The sequence below is a fragment of the Mirounga angustirostris genome, unplaced genomic scaffold, assembly GCF_029215605.1.
Source record: "Mirounga angustirostris isolate CCGP_5_RB_7025 unplaced genomic scaffold, mMirAng1.0.hap1 SCAF_1, whole genome shotgun sequence".
Classification (NCBI taxonomy): Eukaryota; Metazoa; Chordata; class Mammalia; order Carnivora; family Phocidae; genus Mirounga; species Mirounga angustirostris.
In genome coordinates, this window is record NW_026991709.1 from 213,395,253 (window position 1) to 213,407,305 (window position 12,053).

At 57.8% G+C, this 12,053-nt stretch overlaps 1 protein-coding gene across 4 annotated transcripts in view; it reads right to left on the minus strand.

The window, feature by feature from the left end:
- NFIC (nuclear factor I C) overlaps positions 1-12,053 on the minus strand; it is a 69,325-nt gene that overhangs the window by 19,940 nt on the left and 37,332 nt on the right. For all 4 annotated transcript variants that reach the window (XM_064574719.1, XM_064574710.1, XM_064574727.1 and 1 more), the window contains exons 3-6: positions 6,411-6,482; positions 2,799-2,873; positions 1,935-2,058; positions 1,179-1,303 (exon numbers count right to left, since the gene is read on the minus strand). In XM_064574719.1, the coding sequence (XP_064430789.1) occupies positions 1,179-1,303; positions 1,935-2,058; positions 2,799-2,873; positions 6,411-6,482 (396 nt within the window). The remainder of the gene's footprint in view (positions 1-1,178; positions 1,304-1,934; positions 2,059-2,798; positions 2,874-6,410; positions 6,483-12,053) is intronic.

A 12,053-nucleotide genomic window follows, 5' to 3' on the forward strand; every position in this document is an offset into this window, starting at 1 on the left:
TGCTTTCCAGGAATCCTGGAGGTATGACACTCTGTATAGATAGAGTTTTATAGGAAAGCTGGCCCTTGGGGGATAGGGAGGAGGGACAAAGGGGGAGGACACAAGCGAACCACTCCTAAGATTTATTGGGGGGGTATTATGTGCCAGGTCTGTTTTAGGGACACCAAATGCATTAACTCACTTAATCCCCAAAACAACCTCAGATGGGTAGTGCATGTATTAACAACCCCATTTTACAGACGAGGAAACTGAGGCTCAGAGAAGTGGGTTCACCAGAGGCTGTATGGGCCGGTGCACCCGAGTCCAGGTTGGCAACCCCTGGCTAATCCGCGGGGTGAACCCCTGATAAGGGGTAAGGGTCTGGACAGTGTGATGCTTGTTAAATCCGGGGCAGAGATCCCGCTGAAGATCTAAGAGTCAGCAGGGACGCCGTGCCCAGGGTAAGGCAGGCGCGCAGGCCGCCCTGAACACCAGTGCGCGAGCATCCCCGAGGCCGGCCGCTGCAGAGCAGAACCTCGGATTCCTCGGAGGGGAATCGCGGTGGAGACGGGGACCCCAAGGGGGGGGACCTTTGGAGGAGGCCCTTGGGGAGCCAGCGCTGCACAGAAGGGCGCCGATGGACACGGTGCCCCTGCAGGGCAGGAGCCCGATCTGGGGAGGGCCAATGAAGACAGAAGCGCGAGGACACGATCTCCCCGGAAAGGACACCGAGGGAAAAGCGACGGGGCTCGGAGAGAGCTGGACTCACACGCGCGAAGACCCCGCGGGGATGAGAATCCCCCAAGAACACGAGGATCCGGGGGGGGGGGGCGCCTCTAGATAAGGGTCTGAGGACGACCCCGGGAAGAAGCGCCCTGCTGATCAGAAGCGCTGCCGAGTCCATTCGGGAACGCCGCGGGGATGAGGCCTTACCGAGCAGAGGGCAGGAAAGTCGCACGAGGGACAGTCTCCGCTCACCGTGGCCTCAGCGGAACCAAAAAGCTCGGGAACGAGAGCCCGGACTTCCAGCGACGAACCACCCCCGCGACTACAATTCCCAGGAGGCTCCGCGGCTCCAGCCCCGCCCCCGCGGCTCCCGCCCCCTGGGGGCCCGCGCAGTGCCTGCCGGGATATGTAGTCCCACACGCGGTAGCCCCACCCCGGCCCGGAGGCCGGCTCCGCCCCCACCGCAGGCCCACCTCCTTCCATGTCTTCAGTCCAGTTGCGGCTGCTACTCGTGGGAGAGCTGGGCGAGGTGTAGTAGTCGCCGCCGGGGCTCGTGTCCACGTCTTCCTCCATCGAGCCCGATTTGTGCCGCTTGCTCCTAAAGAGTGAGGGAAGGAGAGCGCAGGCCGGTTACCACGGAGACGCGAGGGTGTGGGCAGGCTGAGCTAACTTCCGGCCCCTAGCGGGCCGGGCGCGCAGGGTGCTCTCGCGAGACGCGGCGGGAGCCGCGGGCTGGCCGCGGGTGGCGTGGACGCCTGTCTCCACCTGCCCGTTGCTCCGATGGGACGCGTGGGGCCGAGGCGCGAGGGGCTCAGCCGAGGGCAGGCGGCAGCCAGCGGGCTGCGCACTAAAACCCCGTGGACCTGGCTAATCACGGGGCCTCCCGGAACACCCGGGTAGGACTACGGTCCCATTTTACAGATGGGGAAACCCAGGCAAGCACGGTGTGACCAGCTCAAGGTTGCACAGCGTATCGCAGCAAGAACCAGTGGCCACCCCCTCGTGCACTCTCCAGGGCTGGGCTCACAGGACCCAAGGCTGTGGGAACTCTTACTGGGGTGCCAGGGCTGGGGAGAGCAGCACTCGGGGCTGGGTTTTGAAGGATCAGTAGGAGTTTACCAGGTGGACCTTGAAAGCAGGCATTGCAGGGAGAGGAATGAACCACTGGGGTCAGATGGACGTAGGGGAGGGGTCGTTAAATGCCCCGAGGCGGGGACCAGGGCACGTACCCGCTGGAGGAAGTGCTGGGTAGCGTTCTTCTCATGCCTGTGCTGGCTGGATTCAGGTCGTATGCCAGGTGTCCCTGCAGCTCCCCCAGGGAGAAGTTGGGTCCTGTTCCAGTCACCACGGGGGCTGCGGAAGGCAAGAGCGAGCAGAGTGAGAGAGGGCGCAAGGTCCAGGGGCGCAGTGTGCCCTGGAGGGTGCGGAGAGCCATCTGGGGGCTGGCCAGTCCGAAAGGGAACCCCTTCCCTGATGGGCCTGGTTCCCAATTTGGCTGAAACTGTCCTTGTTCTATGGATCAGAAGACCAAAGCCGGCAAGAAAGCTGGTTCACACTGTGAGGCAGAGCTGGAGGCCAAGCTTGCAAGTGCTCCCTGAAGCCAGGCTCTGCTGATGTGGACAGGGAGGATGACGGTCAGGGTGAACTCCCTGGGGTGGAATTCAGTGGGGGGTGTCAGGGGAGTGGGTCCCCAGCAGGTCCATTAGCAAGGTAAGGGAACAGGAGGCAAAGAGAGGAGGGGGGTGGGGCCCTTTGGGGTCTCCTCCTGGAGGGGTCGGGAGGCCCCAGGAAAGGACACAGGGGCAGAAGGTTTTCCAGCACCCTCCATCCTCCATGTGCAGTCTGTTTCCTGGGGAGGAGCATGTTGCCCTGACCTTGGGTTCTAGGAAGGGCCTGGATGCCGCCCTTCCTAGGGACCTTGGCTTGGTGACAGAGGGGAGCAGGGCAGGGTGATGGGCTCCTCGCCTCTCCCTGAGACCCTTTCTCTCTCAGAGCCTCCCCTCCCAAAGCCCCTTCTCCCTCTCCAGTGCCCCTTCCCTGTGGGAGTCCCTCCCCTCACTGGATCCCAGCACAGGGTGGGCGGGGACACTCACTCCGGGACACTTGGATGAGCTCGGTGACACTGAACACACCGGAGGTGACGAAGCTCTCCTGGAAATCTGTGGTGTCTGGAACAGGGAGAAAATGGGGCTCACTGGGTCTGTTTCCTTCCTCGACACCCTGGGCTACCCACACTCCGGGGGCTGGAGTGGTCACCCTGTCCACCCCCTGCAGCCCTGTGGCAAGATGGAGGTAGAGGCCGGACCCGGGTTCAAGTTCAAATCTCGGCCCTGCTGCCTGGATCTGATCTTGGGCAAGTCACTTCCCATCCCTGAGCCTCCCTGCTCCCTAATCTCAGAAACGGAGGCCACGTACCCTGTCATCTGGGCGGCTGAGAGATAGGAATCAACTGCCCAGGAGGGGCTGGCTTGCTTTCTGCGTCACTCCTTACACCATGCAATGCTGCAGCTTCTTATCCTTCCCCCTCCAGACTGGGAGCTCTGTGATGATGGGGTTCTGTGTGCCCAGGTCCTAGTGTCCCTAGTGCCCAGACCAGAGCCTGGCCAACAGCAGCGGCTCAGAACCACAGGCTGAATGGAGGGCCCCCTTGCAGCAGTTAAAATCCCCAGTGTCCCCAGAACCACTCCTCCTAATGTCAGAGGAAGAGAGACCCTTCTCTCTGGTGTGGGGTGGCCGGGACCCATTTTATGGCTTTGGAAACAGGTTGGCTCCGAGACGGCGGGAGCCCTGGCTGACCTCAGACAGCTGGGAGCAGGCCTGCTGTGCCCCCAGGGGCCCACACGGGCAGGATTCACTTGCTCAACAAGCATTTACCAAGTGCCTCTAGTGTCCAGTTCTGAGCTGGGCGCTGCAGACACTGGGAATGAGGCAGGCACAGTGGCTGCCCTCCTGGGACTCACTGTCTGGTGTGGGCAGTGGACATGTGATGTCAATGAGACACAAAACCCTGTACATGAATGCACGTAGGGGCGTGACTTACAACAGCCCAAACTAGAAACAACCCCTCAACAGATGAACGGATACACAAAACGTGGTCCATCCATGCACGGGGGTGTCCCGCGGCCGTGAGCAGAGGCCAGGCGCCCACACGCGCTGCCCCAGGGACGGACCCCAAGCCCACGACGCTCAGAGAGGGAACCAGACACAGAAGGCCACACGGGGTGTGAGTCCACGTGGGTGACACGTCCAGAACAGGCTCATCCACGGACGGGAAGGGGGCTCGTGGGGGCCATGGGCTCGGGGCAGGGATGGGGGTGATGGCTGATGGGGACGGGGTTTCCTTTTGGGGAGAGGGAATGTTCTGGAACTGGATAGAGGTGATGGGGTCGCACACTAACTGTAGATTTGATGTTCTGTGAATTTAACCACAATAAAAAAATATTTAAGATCATGGAGTCAAATGCGCCACGTGTCAGGCAGTGGTAGGCAGGCAGGGTTAGGGGAGCCTGCTGGAAAGGTAACCTACTGCACGCAAAGGACCCTCAGAAGGCCTTGCTGTGGGTGACATTTTACCAAGACCTCCAGGTGGGGTGGATAAGAGGAGTGGATGCATTAAAATTTGGAAAACGGCAACAACAGCAAGTGTTGGTTGCTGTGACTGGGGTGATCTTAAACGTGGTGTTTTGCTGCCTCCCTGAGGGCCACAATATTCCCACTGGTGGCCCATGCAAAGGCCCTGGGGCTGGAGGCCAACAGGGCTGGAGTGAAAGGAGCCAGGGAGGGCTGTCAGAGCCGGGTCAGGACCAGCAGGTGGGCAGCGCTAGGCTTTTTGGGGTGGCGAGAGCAGTTCTTCTCCAGGCCCCCAGGGGGCAGCATGGGCCACAGGGAGCTGACCTTGGTGCCCGGTTTCCCCAGCTGTGGGAGATCCAAGCCCCCACCAGTCCAGAAACTCCAGCCTCCCTGGTTATGAGCTTTGTGAACACCATTTACTGTGCAATTATTATATGCCCAGCCCCATGCTGGGGGGCTCTGGGCCACAACATCCCTGGGAGGACAGGGTGATGGCCCCCCCAGTGTCCAGGGGAGGACAGGGTGATGGCCCCCCAGTGTCCAGGGGAAGTGGCCATGGCCATTTCCTGCCACCCAGATGGCCAGCTGGTGTCAGCACGCCCCTCCGCCTTCCCCCCCACCGGGGTTTCCTGTTTGTGCAGCACTCGCCCAGCTCCATCTCCAGGGGACTCCCTGGCGGGTGGGAGGAAGCGCTTTCCCCCCCGCCAGACGCTGGAGCTCCCCATGGGACCAGGCCAAGCGCCGCTGCCCCCGCCTGCCTTGAACATCTGGCTTGGAGGCAGGCGCCTGGAGATCACAGGAGGCCAAGGAGGACTCAGGGTCACAGACGGCCAGTGGTGAGCAGCCTGAGGGCCTGTGAACCTCCTGAAACCATCCGGCCTCCCTGTGCTGGTCCTTCCTATGGGGATGTCCTCACCCACTTGCTTTTTCTTCCATTCTTCCTTCCTTCCTTTTCATCTCTCCTCCCTCCTCGCCCCTGCTATACCATCTCTCTAGTTTCTCTTTTTCTCTCTGCTTCATCTCCCCCTCTCTCCTTTTTTGCTTTCTGCAAATATTTATTGAACACTAATTATGTACCAGGTCCTATTCTAGGCACTGAGGACACAATGGTGATCAGGACAGACAAAAGCCTCTGCCCTCAAGGAGGTGACGTTGCATTAGGAGAGATAAACACATGTGCAGTCACTAAGCAACTAAGCAAATACATATGCAATCACTAACTTCCTCAGAAGGAAATAAAACAGAAGGTGGCCATTGAGAGTGGCTAAGGCTGCTTGAGATCAGATCTCTCTGGGAGGGGAGCATGTGAGCTGAGACCTGGGAGATCCAAAGAAAGAGAGAGAGAGCAGTTAGCTGTCCAAATAGAGAGCAAAACACATGCAAAGGCCCTGAGGCAGGGACCGGGCCTGGACTGTTGGAGGAACAGCTAGGAACCCATAAGGCTGGAGCAGAGAGAGTGAGGGAGAGACAGGGTGGAGGGGAGGGCAGAGGGACAGATCCTGAAGGGCCTTGGGGGTCAGAGGAGGACTTTTACCCCAAGGGAGGTGGGAACCCTGGAGGGCTGTGAGCAGAGGAAGACAGGACCTGACTCAGGTGCTCACAGGCGCTCTCTGGCTACTTTAGGGAGGACAGACTGGGGATGGTGAGGGCAGAAGCCAGGGGACCAGGGTGGAGGTGACTGCTCTGGTCCAGGAGGGTGATTATGGGGGCAGACCAGGGCAGAAGCAGGGCCTCTGCAGCTTCTAAATTCTTTCTGTTCTCTGGGGCTCTGCTCCCAGCCCTGCCTGAGGCCGACTCTCTCGCTTCCCACCAACATAGGAGTGACTCGCCTTGCTCACCCATTGAATGTCCCATGGGATTGCAGGGCCCCATGGGGCCTCTCTTGTGGCGTGAGCACTTCAGTGGCCGGATGCTGGGAGCTAAGGGTTGTGGGTTCCAACACCAGCTTCCTGGGTGCCCCTGGGAAGGCCCCTTAACCTCTCTGAGCCTCGGCTTTCTCATCTACACAATGGAATAACAGCAGCACCTGTCCATGGCATGGCTGTGATGAATGAATCCATTAATCTCTGAGGTGCCCACGCAGGGCCACGCAGAGCACACAGGGTCCCCCCCTCCTTCAGCATCCCCAGACTCACCCAGTGTGATGGGCTTGCTGTCCTCCTGGTCGGAGCCCATCCCTGCCCGGGGACTGCCGCTCTGCTCCGCGTCTGCAGAGAGAAGGAGGAGGAGGTGGTGACACTGCAGGGAACCCCACCCCAGGGGGAGAGGAGACACCGTGCTGGGGCCAGGCTGGGCAGTGCCGTGGAGAAGTGGCCCCCAACGCGCCCAGGCCCCGGGGTCTCCGCTTGGCCCCTTCCCTTGGCTGCTGCCCCACAGGGTCATGGGCATCTGGCAGGACCTCTACGTGGCAGTACCTGTGTGCAGGGGCTGGCTCAGTCGCAGGCTGGAGATCTTCCCCTCCCTGAGTCTGTTTCCTCATTTATGAAATGAAGGTAGCTCACTTACTAACTCGTGAGGGTAACTCATTCAACCTGCCTTAACTCTGGGAGGCAGGAGCCACCATCATGCCCATTTTACAGATGGGGAAACTGAGGGCCAAAGAGATGAGTCCTTGAGCCCTCAGGCCCCCTCTGCTCGGCCTCTGCCCTCGAAGTCCTGGGGGTCCAGCACTTGGTCTTGGGTTGTCACGCAGGGCGCCCAGGAGGGGGCGGAGGGGCGTCCCCCTGCAGCTTCTATACTGCCACCCACCCGCCTGGCTTGGGGGCTCCCTCCCACCCTGGCGCCCGCCTCTCCATCTTATCTAAAAATAATCAGGCTCCTTGGCAGACGGGCGAAGCAGACAGACGCTGAGCTCAGCATTATCAGCTCTGGCGGCCTGGATGGCGAGTAGCGCCAGCCCCCCTCCCGCACCCCCCTCCATGTCCGATGCAGGGGTTGGGGGGCCCATGGCCAAGCCCAGCCAGATGGAACCCCTGGCCCTGAGTTGTCTCTCAGGTCAAAGACCAAGGTGGTGGGAATCACCATCAAAGGCCAAAGGAAGAGAATCAGCCCCTTCCACCTGCCACATCCCAAAGCCAGACATAATCGCTGTGTGACATCAGGCATGTTGCTGAACTGTTCTGAGCCTCAGTTCTCTCCTTCAAATGGGTGCAAGCAAGGGGTGGTAAAGAGATGATACCACGAACTGGATACATGGGGATGTCCTTCACATTATTATTATTGTTGGTGTTATGTGTAAATCCCGAAGATGACCGTCAGTGGGGCGCTTTATTGTTCCCATTTGAGACGTTCCTAAAATCCTTAAGAGAGCCACACACCTGGCAGCGTTATTGGGTCCATCTCATAGGCAAGGAAAACCGAGGCTGAAACAATGAAGAAGCGCCCACCCCACGGCACACTTGCGCTCCTCCCTCAGGAGGGTGATTTTCTGCTAGTTTGCACCAGCGTCCAGACATCCGCCACGCGGCTGTGCGTGACGCGTCTGGCTTCTGGGCTCAGATGCCTGGGTTCCCATCCCAGCTCCGGGAGCCTCGGTGGTGATGGGCCCTCGGCAGCCGCGGGAGGCCGTGGAGGTAATGTGCTGGTGCCCCCTAAAACAGCCACGAGCCCTCACCCTTTGCCCTGTGGCTTTGCACCCACTGTGTGTTGAGCACCTCCTGGCCGCCAAGGTTGAGGATGCCCTCAACAGCACCAGGACGAGGACCCGTGCCTCAGTTTCCCCACCCACGGCAAGAGCGGATGGGGGCAGCCCCAGTCGTGACCGACGGGCCGGGCACGGCTGGGCAGCAGCTGAGGGGAGTGTGCCCGGCTCGGCCCCACGCCCTGTGGCTGCTCCCGGGCTGGGCAGCCAGCGGCCCCTTGGCGCTAGCCACTCCTGCTTGGATGACCACGCGGCTGGGCACGGGTGGCCCCTGCGTTGGGAAGAGCCCAGCCCGGGCAGCCGGCCGTCGGGCCGCAGGCCTCGGGCACAGGACCCTCTTGCCGAACGGGCGCCCACACGGACTCAGCAGGCAGCAGCGCCTGGCCGGCCCGCGGGTGCTGCCCAGGAAGGGGGCGTGTCCCCCGGGCACCGCCTGCGTGCTGGCACTCGGGAATCAGGGCGGCAGGGCTGTGGGCCTCACCTCTCCCTGTGCCTCAGTCTCCTCGTCCGGGAAGTGGGCGCAACGAGAGCACGTCTCTCAGAGGTAGTTCTGAACCGAAAAGCTGACAACGGAGGCAACACGCTGCCCCACGGGGTGGGGGGCTCACCATCAGCACTTCACCAATCGGAGGGGGGCGCTTTATTACTATCAGTGCGATCTCCCTTGTTTCTGTCCCGGGTGCTGCTACTTTGCACCCATTGAGAGCGATGGCCCTGGGCTAAGGCTGGCTCCTGCTGGTAGCCCTTATCCCCTCGCTCATTCACTCTGTGACCTTGGCTGGCGGCCATGCCACCTCTCTGAGCCTCAACTTCCTCAGAGTAAAACGGGGAAGATAGGAAAACCCACCCCCCGGCTTTGATAGGGCGCCGAAGCAGCTAATAATACGTGTAAAAGGGTTGGCATGTACCGACATTCAAAAAATGGTGGGCTTGGGGCGCCTGGGTGGCTCAGTCGGTTAAGCAACTGCCTTCGGCTCAGGTCATGATCCTGGAGTCCCGGGATCGAGTCCCGCATCGGGCTCCCTGCTCGGCGGGGAGTCTGCTTCTCCCTCTGGCCCTCCCCCCCTCATGCTCTCTCTCTCAAATAAATAAATAAAATCTTAAAAAAAAAAATGGTAGGCTTGGGGAGTGGCTGAAAACGACATTGTGTTCTTAATTTCGGTCTCTAATTGTCCGTTGCTAGCACGGAGAACGGCGGCTGGGTTCTGTGTGTCAATCTTGTATTCTGCAACCCCACTGAACTCACTCAGTAGTTCTAGGAGGTATTTACGTTTGTATAGATTCCTTGGAATTTTCTTAGCAGGCCATCATGTACTTTGCAAATAGGGGCAGCTTTATTTTTTCTTTCTCATCTGTATGCCTCTGATTTCCTTTTCTTGCCTTATTGCTCTGGCGAGGACCTCCAGCACAATACTGAACACAAGGGCTGAGAGCAAGTGTCCCTTCTTGCTTCTGATCTTGGGGGGAACTCACTCAGTCTCTCACCACTGAGTGCGAAGGTAGCCGTGGCTCTCTGCTGACCCCCTTCATTGGGCCGAAGCTTTTTTTAAATATAGTCCCCTTTTTCTCTTCTACAGTCCCCAGGCTTTTTTTTAAATTAAATAAGTGTAGTTTCTAAAAAAATGATGCTGTAATTATATGCCATCTCATTAAATTTTTTTAAATTTAGTTTTTAAATTGTGCTTAAATATACATAGCATAAATTTTACCATTTAACCGTTTCTAAGTGCACAGCTCAGCGGCATGAAGTACACTCACACTGTCCTGAGACCACCCCCACTCTCCGTCTCCAGAACGTTCCATCTCCCCACACGGAGACTCTGTCCCCGTGAAGCACGGACTCCCCACCCCCTGCCCCAGCCCTGGCTCCCACCCTCTCCTCTCTGTCTCTGTGGACGGGACTCCTCCGGGGACCTCCTGGGAGTGGGGTCCTGCGGGATGTGTCCTTCCGGGTCTGGCCCCTCTCGCTGAGCCCAGTGTCCTCGGGGTCCCTCCACGTCATGGCAGGTGTCAGGATGTCCTTCCTTTTAATTAGGCCATCTTAATTTTAATTACCTCTCACCTTTGGAGTATTTCTCATCCATCTGCTGACCATTTGCCTGTCACTTGGCTCCTGAAAACTCCCACCTTCTCGAGCTGTCCAGTATGGGAGCCACTAGGCACATGTGACTTGAAATTTACGTCCCCTAAACTGAAATTAAGTTAGAATCTCAGGACTTCTCAATAGCCCACAAGACTGGTGGTGACTGAACTGGACGGTGCCGAATATCACCACCTGCATAGAAAGTTCCATTGGGCTGAGGGCCTGTGGATGTTTCTATGAAAACTCGGGAGTGAATGGACACAGGTAATCCCCTCCTCCTCCCATCTACTTAGACAGCCAGCCCTAAAGTGCACCTTCCTCTGGTCTGAACAGATGTACCCAGAGTGGATAATGCCTAAAGGACGGCTAATGTCCGGTGCCCCATGATGCCCCACAATGCCCCAGGCCCCAGGCCATCAGCTTTCATTTGCAGAGTTTCACTGTGTGAAGAGCTTCACGCACCATCTGATTGAACCAACCCAACTGATGAGTTTGGTAAACTGAGGCCCACCTCAGAAAGTCTATTTCCCAGAGCTGATGTCAAGCCAAAGAAGTTGTGTGCCTAGCACAGAGTAACGTCACTGGGGTGACCTTGCCCCTCAGGACAATATCTGGGGACGTCTGTAGGTCGTCACGACTGGGGGTGCTCCTGGCACCGAGTGGGTGGGGTCACAGGTGCCGTTCAGCTCCCCCCACAACTGCCCGGGATGCCCCCACAGAGAACGACCCGGCCCAGCGTCTGCAGTGCTGCCAAGTGGGGAGACCCTGGTCTGGACCCATCCATTTTCAGTGGGCGTGAAACCGGTTCTTGGGGGGGGATGGAGGAGCTAAAGATTTTACTCTTTCTTGTATAAAACATCAAAATATGAATATAGATACAGCACATAAATAAATATATACCTGTGATATTAAAACTTCATGGGGCAGAGGGATTAAAGAAAAAAGTGTCTATAGGGGCGCTTGGGTGGCTCAGTCGGTTAAGCGACTGCCTTCAGCTCAGGTCATGATCCCAGGGTCCTGGGATCGAGCCCCGCATCGGGCTCCCTGCTCGGCGGGAAGCCTGCTTCTCCCTCTGCCCCTCACCCTGCTTGTGTTCCCTCTCTCGCTGTGTCTGTCAAATAAATAAATAAAATCTTAAAAAAAAAAAAAAAGAAAAGAAAAGAAAAAGTGTCTATAAAGGATCTGTTGGTGAGGCAATAATAAAAACGGGGGGGTACATTTTGTACCCTAGTGAATTTTTAAAGGACCGTAAAAGGAGAAAGGAGAGTATGTGACAGAAACCATATGAGACCTGCCAGGTCTTAAATATTGACCATCTGGGCCTTTACTGAAAGTCGGCTGACTTCCAGCTGTATGTCATCCGGCGAGTTCTTGACATCTCTGAGCATCCTTTTCTGCATCCATAAATTGGATGTGAACTGCACTACCCTTATTCCTTTCCTTTTGAAGGGAACTGATGGCTGAGCACCTCCTGGGGGACACAGCAGTGACCAAGATGGACAAAAGGCCTTGCCCTCATGGCACTCGCGTTCTAATGGGGGAGTGACAGGCCATGACCAAGTAAGCAAATAAATGAGGAGGAGAACCTCAGGCTGTGCCAAGTGCAAGGGCGGCTAAACCACCGGGAGACGCGGGTGGCAGCTCCTGGAGGGTGCGGGGCTCAAGCTGGAGTTCCTGGGAGGGTTGATAAGGCCGCTCCGTGTGAAATGGTCCATTCCAATAGTTAATACCTAGTGAGTCATTTCTTTGACTAGACTGGTCCGCAAGTTTCACCTCCACTGACTTATTTAATCTTCAAAACTCCCCCAGGAGGACACCATGGATGGAGCTGGAGAGTATAACACTCTCAGGGAACTAAGTCAGTCAGAGAAAGGCAAATATCATATGATCTCACTTATTCGTGGAATTGAAGAAATAAAATAAACAAGCGGGGGGGGGGAGGTGCGGAAAGAGAGACAAGGCAGAAAACGGACTCTTGACTGCAGAGCACAAACAGGTGGCCACCAGAGGGGAGGGGGCCGGGGGCGGGGGACACAGGTGAAGAGGATCACAGAG